Consider the following 25,720-nt stretch of genomic DNA (forward strand, 5'->3'; position numbering starts at 1 on the left):
TAATAACTAATTATTTTGATATGACATTTTTTTAAATTATCACACAAACGATAAACTTTTTTGTGACAGTAAAATTTATAAAATAACAAATGATTTATCGAAGGACGATTTGAATTTTTAAAAAAGTAATTTTATAAATAAACATATTTTTAAATACTCAATTTATTTTGTTGTACTTCCAGGATTTTTCGAGAAACATGCGCTGTTATGCCGCTTGTATACATGGAAATAAAAAATCATTGAAGGTTTTTTTCTTTTTTTTAGAATCATCATGACCTGGATAATTTAAATTATTAGAAATAATTACTGATATTTTTTTAATTTTACCATAAACTTTGCGTTCTATTTACAGGAAAACAAAATATTTTAATATGACAGCTACTTTTTATGTGAAATTTTTTAAACAAAAAGAAAAAACTATTTAACATTTAATTTATAAATAAAATTTTGAATTTTTTAAATTTATTAAACTGCAATTTAAATTATTTAAATATTTAAACATTTAGTACAGGAATTTTTTTTATCTACAAGGAGTAAAAATAAAATAAAATTTTGAATTTTTGACTGCTGGAAAATGCTGACCTCTGCAGTGTGAAAACAAAAATAACTTTTAGTTTAAAATGGAGAGAAAAATTTTTATGTAAAAGTAAACGTTTTAATTTTATTGTTTATTTAGTGAGAAATATATTTACACTGTAAATTAATCTCGACAAACAAAAAATAGAAAGGTATTTATTCAAATAAATTTTTATTTAAATAAGATTTTGTGGAAGCAAAATTTTGAGGCTGAAATTTGTAAAAGCTTCCAGAACTTTCTAATTAGCAGCGAATAATTAAAGAGATTATTCATATATTTGTATTTGCAGTAGATTTTTTTTTACTTTTATATATAATGGCAAAAAGTATTTGAATTATTGGCTTATTATTTGCTTCTGACAATGAAGTGACATTTTAATGATCAATGACAAAGATTAAAAATGATATCCTAGACTCGGTCTATAATTACGCAGAAACACGGAGAAAAAATGGAGATAAAAAATCTACGAATTTATATTATGCTGTCTAAGTCGGCTAAATTTGAAACAGGAAGTTGGGTCATCAATAAATTATTATGCTGCAGTACAAAAAATTTTAAACGTTTTAAACTTATTGATAAATTGTAGGGGAAATTATTTGCCTAAAGTAAAAATTACAGTAGAGAATAAAAAATTTTTGATCCTGAAATTGACAATCAACAATTTTTGGATCCTTTCTTCAACAAATCAATTACAAAACAAAAAGTTAAAAATATGCACGTTTAGAAAATTCAAAAAACTAAAGTTGCAATTTTTTCAAATATTTCTTCTTTATAACTTAGGGTTTTGAAAAATAATCAAAAAATTATTAGACGTCGACTAACTTCAGCATCATAAAAGTTTTAAAGGGTCACAATAATAATGATAGTGCAGCGTAATAACTTTTTGGTTATTCAACTTCTTGTTTCAAGTTTGGCAAGCAGAATAATAAGAATTCGTACATTTTTTATCTCCTGCGAAGTAAAGTAGAGTATCATAAAAAAATCGAATGAGAGGGAATGTAGCTGACAATTAGCCATTTTTTAATTTTGAATTAAACAAATAAAATTTAAGTTGAATAATAATTAAGAAATGCGCATTTAGATGATTGAAAAATCAGCGCATAAATTTTTTGCAATTTCATTATTTTAATTTATTTATCTATTTATTTAAAATTCATAAATTGTCTAATGTCTGCTACATTCACAGTCATAAAAATCTAGTACTAATTAAATAAACACAGAAATATTATGGATCTTCTGAAAATGATAATAAATCTATATCATGGAAGACAGTTACTTTATCAATAAATTTTATGTAAAGTTAAAGATCCAAATATTGACACTTTTTTATATTTATTAAAATTTCTCTAGTAACTTTGAAAGTTAAAAATATAGTCGGACTTCGTTATAAGACTATCATTCTGTTATTTTTTATAAGCCAGGTATCCCGCTAGTTTGAGAAAGAAACTAATAGTCTTATAACGAGGCCCTACTGTATTTCCATAAATTTTTTTGAAATGTGTGAAAATGTAGGAAACGCACTTCTAATTTATAATACATAAAATCAAGCAAAAAAAATTAATTTCGTGACATCTCGGAAAACCACACGAGATTTTTACATTTCAAAACTAATGGGTGCAATTGAACGATAACTTAAAACGTTTCATATTTAATTCTAGTAAAAAAACGAGTTATCAAATAAATAGAAGCATCAAATAAAAGGATCTGTTTAAAAAACTCATTTATTATTGATATCGAATAAATTAATGTCATACTCACTTCTTATATTGTCAATATTTGGGACGTTTAACTATAATACGGATTTTAATTTTTAATACAATCGGATTTGGTCGTGACTACCCGACGCATTCAGAGCACCAGCTGAATACGCTATAGGTATATGAAAAGATTAGTGTCAAATTTTGCTTGAATTAAATACTAAGCCTAATTTTTAAAGCCAACACTTCGTTAAGCTCTGGATTAATTTAAAATTTTTAGTATATATTTATTTTATGTCGTTAGATTTATCAATAGATATTTTGAATACAAACTACAATAAATCCAAGTTTAAAAAACTTGGCTAGTAAAGAACAGTTGATTTAAAATTTTTTTAAGCCACCAAAAATAAATTATAAAATTATGGATTAAATAAATGATACTGAAGATAGCCAATGTTCAATAATTTTTGAATTTTTTTACAGACGATAAATTATAAAAAAAAAGTATTTAAAAAATTGCACTTATAGCTTTTTTAATTTTCTCCATGTGCATATTTTTAGTTTTTTAAATATTTTTTTGTAATCGATTTGTTGAAAAAAAATCCGAAAATTTTGAATTGTCTGCTAACTTCGGTCATTTAAATAAAAGCAAGATTTTTTTTTCATCATTATTAATCTCGAATACTTTCAGATATCAATTTATGTATCTTTCGTATATAAATTCTAACTTTTATAACTACAAACTGTTTACTTCTAATGGTTTAAAAACGTCGTTTTAAATAAATAATATACTCTTTAAAAGTCTACAGTAGTATCGGAAAAATCGTTTTGATTATTACGAGCATTTGAAAAAAATATTAACACAAGTTTTGTTTTTAAATATAATTTTTTAAACTTTGTTTAGTAAAATTAGGAATACAATTTTTTTATTGGTGTGAATCACTCAGACGTCAGACAAATTTAAAATTATAAATAGAGCAAATAATTAATAGAGTAAAATTTAAAAAATTTTGAAATCAATAAGTGTATTTTTATGAATATTATTTTGTTGTTCCCTCTATTTATTTATAATTTAAAATTTATCTGATGTCTGCTGCATTCACACTCGTTTTTTTTTATATCACAGCAAATTCAAATCAAAATTTGCAGTACAATAATTTGATAAATAAAAAAAAGTGATAAAAGATTTAAAGAAATAATCTCGATTCTATTAAACACTTAATCTTTACTTGAATTCTAAAAGATATCACGTATAAGTGTTTCGAATGAACAGAATTAAAAAAAAAATAATCTTAATTATCTAATCAAATAAAATGTTTCAACACAAGTACGTTGACATTATTGAAATAATAATCTATGTACACATTACATAAATAATAAATAAATATAACGAATAATTTTCCGGTTTCCTTATAAGTACAAGTCATGTGTTTCTTAAAGAAAACTAAGTACGCAACCCTCATTGCGTAGGTGCATACATTTATTATCACAAAATAACTCGAGGACTATTTTATTGTGGGAACGAGCATCGCCACAGAGCGTATCTCCATCTAAAAACTCGTGCACTCTTCCTTTCAAATTCATTGAGGAAATAAAAGTAAAGGGACACAATACACAAACTACATTAACATAACTATTAATTAATTTCAAACCCATTACAAAGTATTCAATTACAAATTATCATAAATAACAATCTTACAAAACTTATTCACCACAATAATATTCTTATAATTAATAAAATTATTATATATACATTTAAATAAATTCAATTCACAAACTTTAAATCCGTAGTGAAAAATTACAAGGTCATTCTTAAAAAATAAACGATGCATACAAGCCTGTAAAAAAAAAAATACGAGATCGTTGAAGTTGATATGGCGAGGATCTTAACTCCGGTAACCTAGCTTTATGATGTCTAAATGCACTCATACAGCTAGATAACCAAAGAAAATGTCCGAGCCAAAATGTTGAATCATCTTCTCCATTATCCTGATAATCAGCCATCGTCAAGTCATTTCATTTCTTATGAATAATCAACTGATTAATCCTTTTGATCCTTTTCATCTTCTTTATCGAGTCTCTCCTCACCTAATAAAGGCTTGAGTAATAAATTATTATTTGACGTTACGTTGCAGATGAAGATCTCGGAGGAAGAAAAGAACGAAACTCTTCTCTTCACACGTGGCGCACCTGGAACACAGGTAAGAGAATTAAATATATAGCAGCGCTTTCTTTGTTATTCAAACAGTAAAATAATAATGGTAATCATAGTTAAAGTTATAGTTGTAGTCGTGGTATTGATTGATATGCAATAACATCATCGCACAGTATACGGGACATAAAAAGTTTAACAACCGTTGACATTTGGCTGTAGAAAGTCGACCGTAATTCGTTTTATTCGCGTCTCACTTGGTCTTTACGCTGCCATATAATTATCCATTATATTACTCTACTCTTTATACTTTTTTTTCATTATTTATCATCATTATTATACCGGCATTAAAAAATCCGCGAGTTAAAATAATAATTGTCGGAATAGTTACTGAAAAACCGGATACAAGTCGGCGTTAAAAATATTTACGTTGATTTTTCGGCGTCTGTAAAAAAAAATAAAATTATTTTAAATACGCTGTTAAATTTTATTTAATGAGTCACATTGTAAAATTTCTCAAGGTTTATTGTCAGCAATTTAGAGTTCGTTCGGCCGTTATAAATATCGAGAACTCTAAAGTACTCATATTATTTTTTATTCGTCTAAAGTATTAATTAATATTAGTTACCAATATGTTTTTTTTTTTTTTTTTTTAATAACAAGAAAAGTAAATTGAGGAATTAAATTTACTAAAGCTGTCATGTAAGTAACTGTTGGTCTTGTAGCCAGAAAAGTTTGCGTAACGGTTTCCATTTGGAGAAAGTTATGATCTTGGCATATCGTACGCGTGTCCGCGTTCGATTTTATTTTAAATCCAGCTCTCACCGTCTTTTTCACCCACATTTCATGTTCATTACATTTTCCCTTCTCTCTATATACATACATTATTATAAATAAATAAATATATAAATTGCATACATTACATTTCACGACTTACGAGAGTTATAGATTTTAAATGAGATTAAAGATAATCGAAATGTGGAATTTATTTAAAACTGCAGTATTGTCTCGACTAATATTCACGCCTCAATAATTCTATATAATCTCAACATTTTTTTCCTTTCCTTTTCTTAAATATCATATAAATTTATATAATATAATACAAGTAATTGTATTAAGTCGACGTAAATTACTGAATAAAAAGTCTCCAAAAATAAGGTAGCGAATATATAACGACTTGATCCTTGACAAAAAATTTAGTTGCACCTCGACCATGATAATTTACATTAAAAAGTATGTAATTACATAAGTAAAAGTTTCATACTGCGTAAAATATACTCGGTATATTAATTTATACTCCGTCTGGATAAATGATACATTTGAATAGTATTTTTATTTATCAGTTCAATGTTTACAAAGTATAAGATTCACAGTTTTACTTTCTTTCTGTATCTATTGCTTGCGCAATTTTACCAGCTACATTTGTATATTTGTATTGAGTAAAAAATTTGAAAAAAGCCTATGATATCTTTGTAAATGATGCAGATATGTTATATATAGAAAAAGAAATCAAAAGCGCATGTGAGAATGACGATTATGCTGACATCTACCACAGAGAAGTCAAACCTGCACATAAATATCAGAAATTTATACACAGAAAAAATAGATTTTTTGGCGCAAGAAAAATTTTTCACTATGAAATGAAAACAAAAATTTTTCTCACCCCTAGAAAATTTTTGTTTTCAATTCAAAATGCAGAAAAATATTTTGGGGGAAGTAAAAATTTTTTGCGCCAAAAAATCCTTTTTTTTTCTGTGTAGATTTCGATATTAAAAGTGCCAACGCTGGTATGATTTTAAATTTGAAGAGAAGAAAAAAAAATATGAGTAAAGTGACAACGTAAAATATTATGGCAAGTTTGAGATTTTACAATGAGTAGACAAGAATAAGACGTTATCCTTGTGGATCAACACTAAATTTATCCAGTTTTTGAACGCGAAACACTCGAGGACATTATCAAAAATTTAAAACGGTCCTCAAATAAGCTATGAACAGAAATAAAAAAAGTAAACGCAGTCATAAAATAGCCAAACAGTGAAACAGGTTGTGGTATTGAGCGATTCTGAGAATTAAAATATGTAGTGTAAATATGATAATAAAGATAATCACAAGTACTAAAAAATTTTTATCATCCAGCCAAAATATAAATAAAATTCAAAATTTTTTTATTCAAATAAAGTAACCGGTAATTCTATAGACCGGTGAATCAGATAAATGAATCATTGTCTAGAAAAAAAAAAAGTTAATTTGCGGTAACGTTATTTCCCGTCAATACACGATGATACATTATTATTTCGCAAACGTATCTATTAAAATTGAAAACATAAAAATAAAATAAACTTCAATTTGTAATGAAGTAGCGTAAAAAAATTACTAATGATTTAAGATTTCGATGAGTAAGACGGAAAATATTTAAAAACAGAAAGAAAAATAAATAATACTGTTTTTTTTTTTATATATTGATACCGTAGATTGTTGAGAAATTTTTTTTAAAGTTGTGATTGAACGCGTGTAACATTTGACGTCACAAGTGATACGCAATTATCGTTCAAGTTTCTTATACTTCCCCGCGTTTATTTCTCAGTACGATAAATAAAAGCTGATCAATTTATTTTTTATTTACTAATATTAAATATATACATACATATATATATCCCCCTACAATTTATATATAAATTTTATAAATAAAATGTAGATATAAATTCAAATATATTTTCCTTTCTGTTTCTTCAAATTTATAATTTAAAAATAATACTTTTTTTTTTTTTTTTTCAATTTTATTAAATTAACTTTCGTATCTCGGGATTTTTACCTTGGCTAATAAACGTATGTTTGCACTCAGCATTCCGTTACTGGAATCGACAACGTCTCGTACATTTTAAAAAGCGATAAATTGTTGAGCTTGTCTTGCTCGTCACGAACTCGTAGCTTTTGAAATTAAAGAGACACTCAGTGAAAGAGTAAAAGAATAAATAATAAAATTAAATATTTAAAAAAAAAACTGAATGAATAAAAAGTATAAGACAAGTTTAAATAACAAATTCTCTTGTAAGTTGGATACGCAAATACCAACAATTGCCTTATATATATATATATATATATATATATATATATATATATATATATATATATATATATATATATATGTATATATATATATATATATATATATATATATATATATATATATATCTATATATATTTTTACGAAACTGAAGTTAACTGACTAACAATTTTTGAATTTTTTTACGAATGATAAATTTGAAAAAAAATATATTTATACAAATTGCACATACAGTTTTTTAATTTTTCTACATATGCATATTTTTATTTTTTTTTTTTAAATAAAATTCCGAAAATTTTTAATTGTCTGCTAACTTACGAGTGTGAATGTAGCAGACATCAGACAAGTTTACAATTATTAATAGAGTAAATAATTGATAAAATAAAATTTTGAAAAAATGCGCATTTGAAAAATTCAAAAATTAATAAGTGCATTTTTTTAAATATTTTTTTTTTCATCATTTACTCCATTTATTTATAATTTTAAATTTGTCTGTCTGTTACATTCACACTCATGCTAACCAGGATATTTTTTTTTCTTTGTGAACATAAATTATTTGGTACATGATAATTGTATTAAATGAAATCTATTGAACATAAAATTTATCAGATAAATGTAATAATTTATTTTATTAATAAGTATGGATCCGGCATTAAGTTTAAATTGCGATAAAAATGATAAGAGCCATTGAGTTTGTGTAAGGAAGATGATAAACATTAATATATTTAACACTTATTATCATTTCTATTATATAAATTTCATTTGATATAAATTTAAACACTTGTTACTACAATTTTACTCCATTAATTATAAAATTAGTCATGATAAAATTTGTTCAAACGTTTGTCATCAAATAAACTTTTATTTATATATTTATTTAGTACTTTTTTATACGCGATTAATATTTTTTGTTCTAAGAAACAGAAACAAAGAGAATGGACCGTTAATAAGTTTAAAATTTTATTTTTATAATAAATATGAAAAAATATATGAGTGATTGTAGGAGACATCAGACAAATTTTAATTTATTAATAAATAGAGTAAATAATTAATAAAATTAAATTTTTAAAAAATGCGCGCTTAAAAAATTTAAAAATTAGTAAGTGCATATTTTTACAAATTTTTTTTTTATATTATTTACTCTATTTATTTAAAATTTCAAATTTGTCTGTCTGCTACATTCACTCATAAAAATTTGCGAAGGTCAATGGCAAAAAAACGGCAAAACTCGAGACAAAGCGTCAAAAAATGATTATTTACACACATACTCAATGGTTATATTTATATATTCAATATATATATTTGTTGGCATGTTTTATAATATTATCTATAACTATTTGATTTCTGATTGCATGACACATGCGCACTCATGCTTCTAATCCATATCAAATAATCGGATATATATTTAAAATATGAAATGTATAAATATTTAAAAACCTAACGCAGTTATTAATAATGTACGAGACATGAATAAATTAACATCTTGTTGAAAAACTTGTTACCAAGAGAACTAATATAAGAAAAAAAAAAAATGAATACACTTACTGATTAAAAATAAAATAAAATAATAAAAAGAGGAAATAAAAATACTGAAGGAAAGATGAACGCCGAAGCGTGTCGACGATCGGTGGAAAGTAACAAGAACGCCGACAAGGTTTTCCGGTCTCTGTACGTGGGAACTTGGTCGTATCGACGCGTTCATAGTCTAACTAATAAAAAAAAAAATTTTTAATAACAAAAAAAATATTAAAACTACTCAAGAAAAATTCCATAAGTATAAAAATATCTGAGGAAAAAAATATAATTTAATTTTACAAGTTTAAATAATGAGACCGGTAAAATATTTAAGGAAAAATGTAACTTACCTTGATGATTTCCATGGAAAATAAAAATAATATAAATTGAATGAATTGTGAAGATGTTTAATAGCTGGTGCTTGAAAGACTACGACTAGACTTAGTTGATCGACAAACTTAAATAAAAGTTAGCTGACAATGAAGAGCACACAGCAGCACAGAGACTAGAATAAAGAGAAGTGAAAAGAAGAGAACACCCGGGTACGGAGATGAGATCACTACCGCACTCACTGCGAAACTGGCCCCGCGCCCTGAACCACTAAGCACCACTGGGGTCACACACACCTTTCCCGCGGCTCTCGTGTCTCCCCACTCACTGCGCACACACTGTCAGCCTTCATCCCATTGGCTCATTCGAATCCCCCTGCATGACGTCACAACATTTGAACTAAACGTACAAAACGACCTCCGTGTTCTCCCACTTAACTGGACTCACACATATCCAAGATTGTCTGTTGCATATGTGTGTGCGTGTGTGTGCGCACTAATACTGACATGCCCCCAAGAGGTTTGTCTTGAACATAAGACAGGAGAGAGAAGAAAAGAGAAAGATACGGCCGCCCCTTCTTGGTCTTGGTCTTGGTCTTGATCTTCTTCTTCTTCTTCTTCGCCGTCTTCTTCTTCTTAAGAGGTAAGGCGGCAAAGGCTGCTCGACCGGACGCTGGGACGGGATTACCTGCGGACCCTGTGGAGGCTGTAGCAGAGCCATACCGCCAGGTTACCCAGGTATACAGCAGGGAGAGACACAAAAAGAAAGAAAAAAAAAGGACACATTCCAACCGACTATAGTCGAGACCCGTAACGATTCCCATACGCTGTAACATTCAACAACACACGGATAGGTATAGGAGATGACCTGAACCCCTGTCCCTTGTTCCCCCTTTAACGTCTACAGATCGCCATGCTCCTCGTTCACATCACCCCGCACTTAAAAACACGCGGTCTTTGTCAGCATCACCCTCTAGGCTTCATCTGTACTATACTTCTAGATATATACATACTCGTATGTACCACACATATATGTGTGCATATGTATGTATATATTTTAACCGTCTTCGAAGAGAATGTTCTCGGTCTTTGTTTAACATCACACCAATCACGTTTTATTCTCTTTTCTCTTTGTTTGTTATTTTACGAGTTTAGTCTTGCTGCAATATATAATTCCAACGTTTTTGGCTGCTGTGGTAGCAATAGTTGTAGTATTTTGTATGTATGTATGTATTAGTAGTAAATTGTCGTTGTGTTGTTGTCTAAAAGACTGAAATTCGTTTTCTTCTATAAAAGAATTGCCGAAAAATTCATCCCGCCAAGAATTTTGGTTTGAATTCATGATTATACGACGCAATATCACTGAAGAGCTCTCCTCCACTTTATGTCTGATCGGCTTATATATATATATTTTTTTTATTACATACTATTATATTGTGGATAAATAAAATAGAGAACACGAGCGAAATTTCAAAAGACGTACTACGACGTTCCTCCATCCGGTCCTAACAAAAAGGAAAAAAAAACTGTACTAACAAAAAAAAGACGCATATTCTTTTTGGTTATTCTTTGAAAAACGAAATTCTATCGGTTGAAATTTTTCACGGTGACTTAACAATAAAGGGAAAATTTTTCACAACACAATGGTTGTTTTAAAAGAATTTTCCAAAAAGCAGAAATAATATCGGTAAACTATTGAGCTCTAAACCTAAAGCTAAAGTACATAATAGCAAAGCTTTTCATTATTATTTCGTACTTAATTATTCATACCTTAAATTTGAAGAATAGAAAAAAATAACTGTAAATTTTCGGCACTATTTTTGTATCCTTTGTTCCTTTTTAAATATACCGACACAAGTATCGAGCTTGTTAAAATTTAAAGTTACCTTATATTATTTTATTCCAAGTACTTGGTCTTTAAATCTTTAAACTTTAAACTTAAAATTACACTTTACTGTTATTCTAATTTCAATTCTGTAGGTATAGAATTTAGCAGTCTGCACACCTGCGCCTACTTTATATATTCTTTTTCTTATTCTTAACTTCGGGGGAGGTGTATCGTCATCAGGATTTTTAATGCAACCTTGGACGTTACCTTCAACTTCCGGCGGATATACATCGTCCTTGCTCCTTTGCATTGTCATGTTTTGCAATCCCAATTGTCCATCAGCGATATTCAAATTTATATATCTGTACATTAAATTTATATTTACGACACTCCGAAGCCATAAACAGAAATATATAATTACGTAGCTATAAAATTGTACGTTTAAAACATAAATTTATATGCACACTTACATACATACATCCATACATACTTATTATTCATGTACAATTGTACCGAGTACGTGAGATTGAATGACTGATGTTTGTTGTACGCAAAAGAGAATATGTAGATTACCTTTGAAAAGGTATATACAATAATTGATCCACAGGCATCCACTTTAAACTATAAATATATATATATAATATATACTGTACACAGTACATATATACGATGACGGTTATAACGTTCTTCTTGTATATTTCTCTCGTTCTTATTTCGTTGTTATGTTATATATATGTTGGATTTTCGGTGCTGACGAGCCGTTACCAAGTAAGGGACTATAGAAATAATTTCGCACCTGCTCAGTGTAGTAAAAAGAAAACTTTTTAAAGTTTTGAACCCCCTAAGCCTCTTGCCTCTCATCTGTACCAGGTCTCTACCCTCGATCGGTGCCTCGTGTAGAAAAATGAGTAAGAAAAAAAAAACATATGAGTTGAGATGAAAGTGTAGAGAAAGAATATATATATGTAAAGGAGAATAAAAGATGAAGAACATGCGCAGCACAGGTTTTCGGTTATACTTGTTCTCCATCCAGACGTTCTCCAACGCTCTCGTGTTTTCTTTCTTACCTGGGTTTCGCCCTGATCCTCGGTTTCATTTAGTTTTATAACCATTCGTTGTAGTTGGACATTGTCCATTTTACTCTCCCCCCTTGGGTCCCTTGCTGTGCCTCAGCACTCGTTCGTTGGTTCCATTTGGTCAGGTGGGATTCGGAAGCGTCCATTTGATACTCAAAAATGTTTATTATTTTTTATTTAATCTCTACCTCTCTACTTCAACGGCATTCCAAACTTATACGAGTTTAAATTTATTTATTTTTCATTTTATTCATTAAATATATATACATTTTTACACATTAACAACACTTACATTGACAAATTTTTATTTTTTTTTAAACATTTAATATTTTAACGTTTAAATGAATAAAAAATTTACTCTGACTTTTTTTTTAATAATATAAATCTTTATTTTTAACAAAGAACTGCATTCGAAGGATAAAGGTATTTTTAACAGCCGACGAAACCGTTTTCAGGTCAATCATCAATATAAATTGGAGAGGAGTGTATGGTAGTAAAAAAAAAAAAAAGATATTGTAAGAAGATATAATAGACAGAATGATATATTAAATATTTTCTAAGGTTTGGACTTAAAGACTTAAACCATTAAGGGTTTCTAATTTATCTTTTAAAAAAGATGAAGTAAAAATTTCTCGTCAAACCTTTGGACTTGAGAAGAGAGCAAGATTACCTCAACCGACCATTAGCAACCTTTTTAGTTACCATTACAACCAACGGCTTTTAGGTCTCCCACATAACATAAGATCCCTTTCAGGTAAAAACCAAAAGAATCGGAATCGAAGATTCGAGAACTGTACAAACTAACGTATTTTTATAAATTTATCCGGCACATCCATCTACTAAAACATTCACACTTTTCTCATCATCATCATCATCATTATAATAATTATTATTATTATTATTATAATAACCATCATCATCATACTCCACCTACTCTAAAGTTTTTTATAGTAGATTACGAAACCACGTGGAGCAATGAATCCAGGCAGCATAAAACATGGCCGTGATCTGTCGGCGGCACGGTAAGCCGACATTGCGGTTGCAGAAACCGCGTATTGATGTCTCCACGCGACTAGATAAATAACGAGTATCATCGCAGCATCAGTATCTCTCAGACTTTACCAACCGTCTATCTTCATCGGCTCAACTCTCGTTTTTTTTATATATAACAATAAAACATCCCACGTTAATCCTAAAATATAAACAGATTTATAAAAAAAATATTAAATCCCCAGGATCATGACTGCCAATAGTAATAAGTTATACTTATTATTTTAAAAAATTTCGATTTTCAATACTCCTGAGTCACGTTCTTAACAATTTCTTCAAACAAGGCAGCTTGTCAATCAGCCAAAGAAGATCAAAGAAAAATCCACGCCCTTGAGGTGTCCTCACACGTGTCTTTCTGACGTCTTGCGGTGGCAAGAAAACGAGTCCGCCAGCAGGAGTAGCAGAAGCAGCCAGAGTATATAGTAGCATCAGTATCCCATCCAGTAATTGTCAGTCGATCGCCTGGCGAACTCATCTTGCGGCTTAGAGAGCAAACGCTAAACCCCGGAGTCATTCTTTCCCGGGTACATCTGAGTACCGCGATGACATCATCGGCAATCATTTATTTCTGTGGATGTATGAATACGTGTATACCAAAGAGTGGTACGAAAGAGTGAGTCTACAAAGACCCACGCCTACTCCTTGATCCTCAACACACCGGTTCTCTCTTCTGATCCACACTCCGAGACACTCCAAGTCTCGTTTTATTCTCTCTTCTTGTAGAGCAGATAGCTTTAATGGCGCTTCTCTTTTACTCTTTCATCTCTCAACTGCAACTACACCACGTATATATATATATATATATATATATATATATATATATATATATATATATATATATATATACTAGTGTCTCATGTGCAAAATGCATTCTCATTCTCTGCTACACAACCTCCATCCTATCCTGCTTGGTATTAACGTTCACAGCAGAACAGAGCAACCAGGATGACCAGTCGAGTTTTGCAGAACTATAGCATATCCAGCATACCGGTTATGCAGATATCCACATCCAGTTGAAAGTATATACATATATACTTTTGCTGGTTGGTACACCCGCTTCCCCTCAACATACAAGAGAAGAAGGGGCGTCTCGTGATGATCATCTCCCCGTCGCCTCTTTTGCTGTCGCTGGTTTTACAGTCGGCAAACTCGCTGCTGCTGCTGCTGCTGATGCTGATGCTACTTTTCTCAAATGCTATACTGCTGATGCCGTTGCTGCTGCTGCTGCTTTACTTTTACGATACCCCGTCGTGTCTCCTTCGAAATTCTCAAGACAGCTTGCCAACTAAACCTGATTAACCGCGCCAACATGATTTGAGCACTTGAAATCTCTGGCTGGTAGGATGTAATGAAAGAGACAGAATAAAAAAAAAATTAAATACATAATAATATTAAAATAAAATAAAAAAAGTTAAATTAATTCCCGTGTTTAACAAAACTAAAGTGGAAAATACGATGACTCGACATATTCACCTTATTCATTGGTCTTTTTTTAAATTCTTATATTATTTATTTTTATTTTTTTATCTTTTGACCAGTTGGCTTTTTATTCCCATGGACTTTGTAACAATGACGTTTGGAGTGACGAAAATTCGCCTTGAAGATTCAGAGAGCCGCTGGCTAAATCGCGTATACCGTGTGTTCCTTCGTGGAATAAATATAGGCTTGGATTTCTCTTATTGACGTTGACACAGCAGCCTTGTCGTCTCTCAGATGTTGATTTGAGAGAGTAGAAATAGCAGTAAAAGAAAAAACATATTACATATATATAAAATAGAAGAATAAACTAATGTAAGCGTAAGTGTAGAGCTACGACGACGAATAACAAAATAATGATTATATATTATATATATATACATATATATATTGGCTCGTTAGGTAGCCCTATAGTCCAACGAGAGTTGTCTCTTGAACGTGCAAGATGGATTTCTTCGTGCGTGCGGTCGCGGTTACTACATACAACACATATGTGTATGTACATATAAACTACTTTACTTTAGTATATGTACGCATATGTATATATATTTATGTGTATTGTAGGATAGAGAAAGAGCCATTACATTGTATGTACCGAGAGAAAGAAAATCCGGCTGGCATTATAATAAATTACATATACGGCCCCGCACGATCGCGCATGCGATTAAAGATTCTTCCTTTAACTTCTTCTCGTCTCTTCCCTTGTTTTCTCTTCTCCTCTGGTCTTTTCTCTTTTCTCGTTGCTTTTGCAACTTGCAAGACGATGCGCGGATACAACCGCGTACTCTCTACGTAAATTCAAACGTTATATACATGTCTCTTTAAGAGGTAACTCGTATAAAGTCCCATGTATATATATGTATATGTGGATGGTAAAAAAGGAGAAAGAGAAAGAGAAGCTGAAGACGGTGAAGAAGATAACCGAGAACGGAGTTTTTTAAACCCAAGGGTCACCAACGATCGACGTAAAAGAATATTGAGCTTGGAAGATGGTCGTCGTTGTCGATTTTGTTGCTGTTATCTTGGTCTGCAACAGCAAAATCGGTATCTTGAGAACGGTCTTATTTAGTCACCGCTGGATACGCGATCGCGACCCGTATTTCAGAGTTTAACATACTTTGAACTCAATATACTTTGCCGTGAGTAGTTTATAGAGGTAAAAGTATCGAGGATACATCAGTGAGAGAAGACTATAAGACTACGTGGCAGAGATAAATACCAGGGAAGTATAGTGGCGCCTGTGCTCAGCTTTAGAGAGCTCATGTGGCCCCATGGATCCACGGATCTGTACTTTACAGAACAGAAGGTCCTGGATCTCATGTTTGAGATTATAATGCACGCTCGGTCATGTTGTGTGCTCTTGTATGTAGCTCAGCGACGGTGAGACACGAGTCTCGTTTGAGATACAGATGAGAATGAAGCTCCGGGTTGGCAACAATGGAGTAGCAGGTTGCTTCATCAAAAGACCCTTTTTTTGCTCTCTTCCATCTTATTCTTACTATTCTTTTTGGTAATCCTCCTCTGCCTTTTCTTCTTATTCTTTATGTCGGTATAAGTATGTATATATAAATAAATATAATCCTGTGTGTTAGGTTACTGCAGAAAAAGTAAAAAAACAAATTGACATATTTAAAAATATCGTGTGTGATATCCTGCTGAATGATTGTAGACTCGAAGAATCTCACGGGCAAGCGTTAAAAAATGGTGGCTCACGGATCTTGCAGAGATGTGTCCGAGATAACCAAAGAGAATATTCGAGGAGGCACCCCAATGGGTCCCATTAGGCCGAACGGCGGTTGGGCCCAGTCGGTGGGTCCAGTTGAGGGGGCGGGGGATTGTACTGTGGCCGGTCAAGCCACATTCCGTCGGCCGCCAACCGACTCCATGCCATGAACAAACCCCCTTCGCTCTTTCCACTCTCTACACTGCCCTGCAGACGTTTTCACCGTCCACATACATACATACATACATACTTACACACGTATCTCACTTTAACCCGTTCGATCCCACGTTACTGCTTCTCGCTTAACTCAAAACTCTTGCTAGCTCGGTTCTTCTTTAACCGTCCGACCACCGCGAATATACGCTACGTGGCTCCGATATTATTTCGACTTGGTCGCCCGTATATAAGTGCGACCTTGAAGCGGCAATAGGTGAATAAGTCTCTCCTTTCTGCTCTCTTACATTTCTATTTCATATATATGTATATTTAATAGATATACAAGGTAAATTTATAGTTAAAGTTATATAATTAAGTAACTAATGAACTGATGTCTCTACTCGAGCCAGATGATCTAGAATTTCCCACGCATCCTTTGCCAACTAACGAGTTTTATGTTGCTTGTAATTTTTTTTTATTTCCACGAAATATCTATCACGACAAGAGAGAAACGATCGCGGATCTCATCCCGAGGGTTTTCCCATCGAAGAGATACGGTACCCATGCATTAAGAGTCGTATCGAGAGACGTAAGTACGAATTACGATGCAGAGAACCGATGGCTCGCAGTCTTTTCCAACGAAATGGCTCGTGCCAATGTGTAATATATAACCAATTCTATATATACTAATACTACACTCTACATATATATTTATATTTATGTATAATGTATATACATCTAGTATCTTTGATCCCCTTGGCAATGTACTTGTAGATCCGTGGACGAGGTTGCTCAGATGCTCGGGAATCCCGGAGCCAAAGCTTCGAGAGTAGTCTCAGCACCGAGAAGCCGGTTCAGTCGCCCACGCTTGGCCATAAAAGTTGCCTTTAAAATCCGCCTTCCAGCCTCCTGCGTCTCACCTCCTCCTCTCCTTATTTTTCTTGCTCACCTTTCCCCTTGCTAAGGCTCTCCTGCTTCACCTTCAGACTCAAAAGCTCTTGTTCTCTCTCTTATTATTTCATCCACCTCCACACACTCCGTTCAATCCTTCGCTGCGATCTTTCGTCTTCTCATTTTGCCTCGAGTGTACTCCCGCCTTCCCACCTTTTGCTTTTTATTTTTAATTCTTATTTTATCATTCTACTCTTATTATTATTTTTTTCTTACATCTACTTCTTTATATTCTTATACTTAAAGACCGCTTCAAATAACCACCATAATATATACTCTCGGCCTCACCGAAAGAAATCACTGGTTTTAAATTTTGGAAGCAGAGAGTTAAGATCTTCCTGCCAGGTGAAGCCAATGCAGAGGAAGCGGTTAAAGATGAAGCCAAATAAAAATCTTAAAAACTAATAAGAGAGTCGAGATGGAAGAAGAGTAGACTAGAATGTGATATTTCAAAGTAAAGGCACAAGAAGGGCTTACACGTTTTGCTTCATCGTTATTTTTTATTTTCCTTTTACTTCTGCTTCTTCTTCTTTTTCTTCTTCTTCTTCTTGATCCTCGTGTGTGCCAAACCAGTGAAGGGGGTGGTGTAACCGAGAGGGACCGAGGGGTAACCAAGCCAAGTGACCGGATGGCCTTGGTTTCGTCGAGACTCGGTTAGTTACTGCTCGCCCCGACTCTATAACTGTCCCGCCTTCGTGGAACAAGGTGGTATCTCCAATTTCGACCGCTTTTTAAGTTGACGCTCCACCGATCCAAGGCGTGGTGAACACTAAAATCGATCGCACACTCTGTCGCAGTTGTTGTCGTCGTCATTACTTTCTCGTCTTAATTAAATTATTACCTTTTCAATAATAAATTTATATATATATATATATATACATATTTTTTTTTTAATTTTAATACTCAATATATATTTATTTTTTCTCTTCCACTTATTGCCAACCGGCTGTACAATAAGAGATTGACGTTAAATTTATGATTCTCAATCCATAAAAACAGCAGCACATTTTTATTGGAACCTTCTGTCGCGTGGAGTTGGAGCAATTTACTTGTGGTTTTCTCTGACGTCGACATTTCTTTAGATGTATTTATGTAAATTGTACTCTTATTCCAATTTATCCATGCACGAACGATAAATTAGCGTCTCTTATGAGAGCACAGGGAAACCAGTCCACGGGTCAGAGAACTATTTTTCTTATTGCCCTTCTTTCATCTTCATCTTCATCTTCTCTTCTCTTCTCTTCTCAACATTAACTTTAGCTCCACATCCCATTTATTTCTCCCACGACATTGTTATATATACAACCAGACACGTTTCTTCATCAAACCGGTACCATTAAACCATCAGTGTTTATTTTATTTAACTTCAGACTCTTATATGAAAAGTCGACAAAAAATCCGAAGCTTTCGTGACGACGTTTTCAAACTCAAGATAAGACAATGCACCGTCACCATCGATATCGCATTCCTCGAGTACCTTACGGCAAATCGTTCCGACCTCTTCGTCTGTCAGTCCATCTTGTACCAATTGCCGACACGTACGTTCTAAATCACTCGTACCCACAAATCCGTCCGAGTCAAAATCTAAAAATTATAATTTATAATGTACACAGACTTAGAAGGTAATGGATAATAAATAAAACTACAAAAAAGGTAAAGTTTTAAGTACTTTGAAGACATATACAATAAAATAATTTAAGTAGTCATTGGTCACTTGAGAAGCGGAAGGGAATGGCTCTACGGTAATTTACTTTATCTCATTATCATTATCTATCTACATGAAGGATAGCTGCCACTAAATACACCCACGTAAAAGAGTCTTGTATGCAGGATTGTGACCTAGAACTTTCCGCTCGCTTCCCACAGTTGGGGGTCTAGTCTCTAGTCCCTAGTCTCTATACTTAATATCTAGACAAAACGTCTTACCGTAAATCTTAAAAGCATAAAATACTTTAAGATCCCGAGGTGCTTGCTCTGAAAATACTGACATCATCTCCAAGAACTCCTCGAAACAGATACCTTCTTCTTCACTTCCTGGATCACTGCACTTGGTAAATACCTCCGCTATACGATCTCTAAATGGATTTTCCTTTAAAATAATAATTATAATAAATTATTATAATCAGATATCAAAATAATAACGTTAAGTAGTTTTTAAAAATGAATTTTATTTTACTTTTAGCTCAGGAATTTTTGATAAACAGGATAAAGGCAGTTTTAATTGGGACGCTTGTTCAGGTGTCATCGTTTTTGGTACCGCTCCCGGATCTCCCAATTCACGAAACCGTTTAAAAATTCTATAATATTATTGATAAGCAATTTAAATTAATACATACACAAAAAAAGATGTCTTGGCGCAAAAAATTGTTACATGCCTCAAGAAAATTTTATGATATTGAAGTTAGCCGACGTCTAACAGTTTTTGGATTTTTTTAAAACGATAAATTATTTTTAAAAAAATATTTGAAAAAATTGCACCCATAGTTTTTTTAATTTTTACAAGTGCATATTTTTAGTTTTTTTTTTTTTTTGTAATTTATTTGTTAAAAATAAACTCCAAAAATTTTAAACTGTCTGTTAACTTCATGATCATAAAAATGATTATGATCCTGAAGTTAGCCGACGTCTAATAATTTTTGGTTTTGTTTTCTCAAGATAAATTATGAAAAAAAAAGTATTTAAAAAAATTGCACCTATAGTTTTTTGAATTTTCTAATTGTGCATATTTTTAGTTTTTTTTTTTTTTGTGTCATTAATTTGTTTAAATAAAAATCCAAAAATTTTTGATCGTCTGTCAATTTCAAGATCATAAATGATTCCAAAATTAGTCGGTCTAATAATTTTTGGATTTTTTTAAAACGATAAATTATTAAAAAAAAATATTTGAAAAAATTGCATCTACAGTTTTTTGAATTTTCTACATGTGCATATTTTTATATTTCATATTTTTGTCATTGATTTGTTGAAAATAAATTCCAAAAGTTTTAAATTGTCTGTTAACTTTATGATCATTAAATTATTAAAAAAAAAAATATTTGAATAAATTCCATCTGTAGTTTTTAAAATTTTCTACATGTGCATATTTTTATATTTTTGTCATTAATTTGTTTGAAATAAACTCCAAAAATTTTTAACTGTCTTAACTTTATGATCATAAAATTTTTACTTCTCTTGCGCCAAGAAATTTTTTGTCTTCAGTTCATACTGCAAAATATTTCTTCCACCAAGAAATCTTTTTTTTCTATAAATTATATTTTAAATATTTATTATTTTTACCTGAGAATTTCTTTGCGCGTTAAAAATGTGCAGTCTTGATATTCTTCTAATTGTTCTTCAGTGAAAGTTGCGACTTTATTTCCCATTCTCAGTTATTTATTATAAATATAAATACAAATATTATTATTATAAATGCAATTTTAAAAACAATTTCATATAAATATCGAATGCACACAAAAGAGAATAGATATTTCTCGCGTCGTGAGAAATACTGAATTAAAAATAAACAGTAGACTACTCTGATGTTCAATACAAAATAGTTTCTAATAACTCTGGGGTGTGCCCGGCGCTCCCATGTATAAGGGGTATATTTGAATTATTATTTATACAACTCAACAAAATTAATAATTTTAAATAATAGACATTTCACATATTTATGTTATGGTAAAATATTTACCCGTAAAAAAATCCATTATATTAAAATATTAAATTACGTTTTCTAAGCACTCGGTGCTCAATAAGTTCGTGAATGAAATTTTTTTAATCTTATTTATGAAGAATAAAAGAATTCGAATTAAAAATAAAATAAAAATTACAATCTGACCCTCATATTCAGCTATTGCGTGATAAAAAACAAACCTCACCTGATCGTGCCCACGTTAAAAATTATTCTCACGCTAGTCGTGATTCAAATTTAAAAAACACCATTAGTTATTAAGTATTCAAGCTTATCGACTATTTAGTTGATAGAAATTCTGCCTAAATTAATTAATAATTAACCAACCATTCATCTAATTATCAAATAAATAAAATACAATAAACATTTCAATGTATAAAATTATATTGCAAAAGTATAAAAGCTTAACAATACATTAAATTAAATGTAATTATCTTCGTAAGATTCTTTGCTATCGAGTAAGGAATTCAAGCAGTGAACGAAATCGTCTTGTTCAAGACCAGATTCTTCAAACATATGAAACCTTCTGATGCTTTTGACTCTCGAAGCTTGAGTGTGGAGTGAATTGAACATGAAAGCTAATCCACTGCCACTATGAAGACCAGCAAGGACAGGAACGGATTTAACGTCTAAGATAAAAAATAAAAGATGATAAATAATATGTATAAAAATGATAAAATAAATATTAATACCTTCAGCGACAGGCCAGCCAGCAATATCACCATTTGCATGGACATTGTTATTAAAAATTCTTGGGAATGGAACAGGGACATTAAGAGGTGCTTCAGCAGTCGTCAAATAACAAGCAGAAGCATGACAAGAGTACGCAAGATACATAGTCATCATTTCATGAACACTTGAGCACCGATAAGCCGGTTTCTCCATTTGTTTTTTAGCTTCAGCAAGTGGCCTCTTGAGTCGATCTTTATTGACACCACGCAGTGCGAGACTGTGCATACTTTTGTCTTTAATTATTTTACAACTGGGAGTTAGGCTTGTCCAGAGTGGTCCCTCTAAATCATCCAACACGTCAATCAAATCATTTTTGACGGTCATAGGGAATGGCAAACTGAGACTCGTCGCCGCGGCTTTACGTCCCAATTTATTTAAATCGGCACACAGGTCTGACAAAGCTGACATTGAAAATTCTTTGTGACGGTATCGAAGACTCAGAGTGTCTAGAGCAGTCGCCAGTATTGCGCTGGTGTGATATTTTAAGTTAAGATCGTAAGTTAAATTATCGAATTTACGTTGTGGTCCGGGACAGGGCCAGCCTTGCTCTCCACAAGACAGAGGACTAAATAACGACGCATGTTCGCCAAGTTTTTCCCAGCATAGTGCGGTATTGACTACTTTTATTAAATTTGATGCTGACATTTCATTGGATCCACCTTCGATTAGTGGAAAAGCTAAAATACTGTTTCCATATTCGTCGCGTAAATATTCCAGGCAAGCTGACCCAAGTCCACTGAATCCATCTGTCGAGTCCATTAATACCTGGAATTATAAATCATAAATTTTGAGAATAATTATAGATAATTAATAAATTTATTTTATAAAAGATTTATTTACTTGAAAACCTTGAAGTGAATCGCATTCCTCAGCATATTGTCTAATTCTATCAGAAAAGTCATCGAAAAATTCTCCATTCTTCATTAAATTGAACCCATAATTAAATACATCGAAGGGTTTATCTTTACACTGATGCTTATACTCCCTGATAATATTAACAGTCCTCGGATGGAAACGTGGTACCAAATATTCAGTCCAACTGGTCACATCATTTTCAAAATTAAAATTTGTCACGTCTGGTTTACCGTCTCCACTTGCTGAATTTTTATCAAGACTCTGGACAAACGGAGCAACTGGAATGGGTTCCTCTGCAGTAATTTCCAGTTTACCATCTTCCCACATACATTCAGGATTCTTGACATCCTCAGGATCGTCATACAAAAAACCTCGTTCATTTAAATATCCCAATGATCCTTTTAAATCAACCGCCAGCAGTCGTGGTGTAAATGTCACTTCTTTCTATAAAATTATTTTATTTTAATTATCAATTTACTTTCAAATAAATAAATTATGATAAAAATAGCAGACACCCATCAATTTCTTTTATTTATAAATTAAAAAAATGAATTAACATAAAAAATATGAGTGTAAATGTAGCAGATATGAGTCAATTTATAAATTTTAAATAAATAAATTAATTATCAAAATAATGATATTGAAAAAAATATACGTACAGATTATTCAGTTATCTAAATATACATTTTCTAATTTTTATTCTGCTTACATTTTAATTATTTATTCTAATATTTAAAAAATTTCCAATCGTCAGCTGCATTACTCATGTCAAAAATTTTAAAACTTTTTAGATGCCCGCTTATTTAAATATCATATCTAAGGGCATTCATACTCTAGTATCACACGGCTTTGTGACATCTATAAGATACAAGTTTTGAAGCTGTTTTTTGACCTATTGATAAGACACCAAAATGTTGACAGCGATCAGAAATTTATGTCACTGGAAAAATATCTGCTCAAAGGACTTGACACAAGTGACGAAAAAAATTAAGTTACAAAAAATTGTCAAATAAGTCATCATCTAAACGAATTTTTAATTGAAATGACTTTTTTAGGACGGATAAAAGAAGACGAATTTCTTGACTCCCAGGACCAACATCTGTATGTCTTATTTATAAAACAAAAAAAAACTTGTCTTTGAGACAAAGAAAATTTGTCTTGTCCTTTTGAAAAACATTTTAAAGTTGTCTCAGTGCTATTTGAGTAGACAGTGTCCCCCATTTTTTAAAAATCAACGTGGATAAGTGTACAGAAATAGGTGGAATAGAATAAGGGATAAGCGTGCAGCACAATAACGTGCAACACGGTAGACTATTCCGAATACAGGTTTTTTTCTGTCTTTAGACATTATGTTTAAAAATATTCAATGACTCAACTGTCAAACCGAATTAAAATTTTATTAATTAATTAAATAAGAATTGAAATATTAATTGAAAAAAAGACAACGTAGTTGCAATGTCACTGAGACATAGGATTTAAAAAAAAATCACAGTTGTCATCAATTAGGAGTAAAACAAAATTTGTCAAATAAATTTTAGCCTACAAAATTTGAATTATAAAAGACATAAAAATTTTACTGACATATTATTTAACAAATTTCATTTAACTCTTAATTGATAACAAACTGTAAGTAATTTTTTTTAAATTCCATCTCTCAGGAAAATTGCAATTACGTCGTAATTTTAAATTAATGCTTTAATTTTTTGAGCGTGAGTGTAACTGACACGTGGGAATTTTTAAAAGTTTTGAATAAACAAATAAAATTCAAGTAGAAAAAAAATGAAAAAATGCGCATTTAGATAATCGAAAAATCAGCGCGCGCATTTTTTTAAATTTCACTATATACTTATTTAAAATTTATAAATTGTCTAATGTCTGCTACATTCGCACTTATTAATTTTTAAAGTAACATTTAAAGTGTAAATGTATCGGACATCAGACAAATTTAAAATTATAAATAAATAGAGTAAATAATTTTTAAAAAAATATTTCTAAAAATGCACTTATCGATTTCAAAATTTTTTTAACGCGCATTTTTTTTAAATTTAATTTTATTAATTATTTACTCTATTTATTAATAATTTAAAATTTGTCTGATGTCTGCTACATTTTCATAAATTTGATGATCCTGAAATTGGCCGACGTTCAATAATTTTTGGATTTTTGAAAAACTATAAATCATAAAAAAAAATAATATTTAAAAAATTTGCATCTTTAGTTTTTTTTAATTTTCTACATGTGCATATTTTTATTTATTTTTTTCGTTTCTATTTGAATTGTTGAAAAAAATCCAACAATTGAGATCAGCCGGCTAACTTCAGAATCATTAAATTTTGATACATTTATGACAGTTCAGTCATTGAATATTTTTAAAAAGTGGGTATGGTTTAAGAATGCCCTTAATTTACAAATTAATTAATTACAATTAAAATAAACATACTCTCGGTGTTTCTCCTTCCCGATACAAAACATCATGATTTATTTCACTGGGTTTCGATGAATCAAATGAAAAACCAGCTTCCTAATTTAAAAAAATAAAAACGTAATTAATATAAACCATAATCATTTACAAAAATCAAATTTATTTTAAATACTAAATATAAACTAACCTGTAAATTCCACCAATGCGCACCTACATAATTAGCATAGTGTCCTAATTGTATAGTAATTATTTCTCTCGTCATAATTAAATACTAAAATATAAATATAACTGTCAAAAAAATATTTATTGATTAAATTTAAATGACAAATTATTGTTGCGCGTTTACTTTTTATTTATACCGGTTTTGAAATGAAAACAAAGTTTGATTACTTTGTAAATCACAAGAGGCAGCACTTTCAACAATTCTTGTGATTGTCATTGTGT

At 30.9% G+C, this 25,720-nt stretch overlaps 2 protein-coding genes and 1 long non-coding RNA gene across 4 annotated transcripts; 1 reads left to right on the forward strand and 2 right to left on the reverse strand.

Moving 5' to 3' along the window:
* The first annotated feature begins 9 nt into the window (after positions 1-9).
* Positions 10-23,816, forward strand: LOC130663583 (uncharacterized). Of its 2 annotated transcripts, XR_008989220.1 has the most exons (4): positions 10-125; positions 183-728; positions 4,410-4,475; positions 23,646-23,816. It is a non-coding gene; the product is annotated as an uncharacterized LOC130663583 (long non-coding RNA). The 2 variants fall into 2 exon arrangements; XR_008989219.1 differs by having other exon boundaries at positions 35-728.
* Positions 18,511-21,636, reverse strand: LOC130663581 (calcium and integrin-binding family member 3-like). Its single transcript, XM_057462876.1, has 4 exons — positions 20,871-21,636; positions 19,771-19,891; positions 19,521-19,683; positions 18,511-19,178 (listed from the first exon to the last, which is right to left on the reverse strand). Exons 1-4 carry the CDS (start codon positions 20,954-20,956, stop codon positions 18,961-18,963), a joined length of 588 nt encoding a protein of 195 aa, XP_057318859.1. The 5' UTR covers positions 20,957-21,636; the 3' UTR covers positions 18,511-18,960.
* On the reverse strand, positions 21,634-25,689 carry LOC130663579 (protein misato). The gene is made up of 5 exons (XM_057462873.1): positions 25,464-25,689; positions 25,295-25,375; positions 22,840-23,298; positions 21,960-22,764; positions 21,634-21,896 (listed from the first exon to the last, which is right to left on the reverse strand). The coding sequence occupies exons 1-5, from the start codon at positions 25,536-25,538 to the stop codon at positions 21,688-21,690; spliced, it is 1,629 nt and encodes a 542-aa protein (XP_057318856.1). The 5' UTR covers positions 25,539-25,689; the 3' UTR covers positions 21,634-21,687.
* Positions 25,690-25,720: the final 31 nt, after the last annotated feature.

This window comes from Microplitis mediator, chromosome 2 (assembly GCF_029852145.1).
Source record: "Microplitis mediator isolate UGA2020A chromosome 2, iyMicMedi2.1, whole genome shotgun sequence".
NCBI lineage: Eukaryota > Metazoa > Arthropoda > Insecta > Hymenoptera > Braconidae > Microplitis > Microplitis mediator.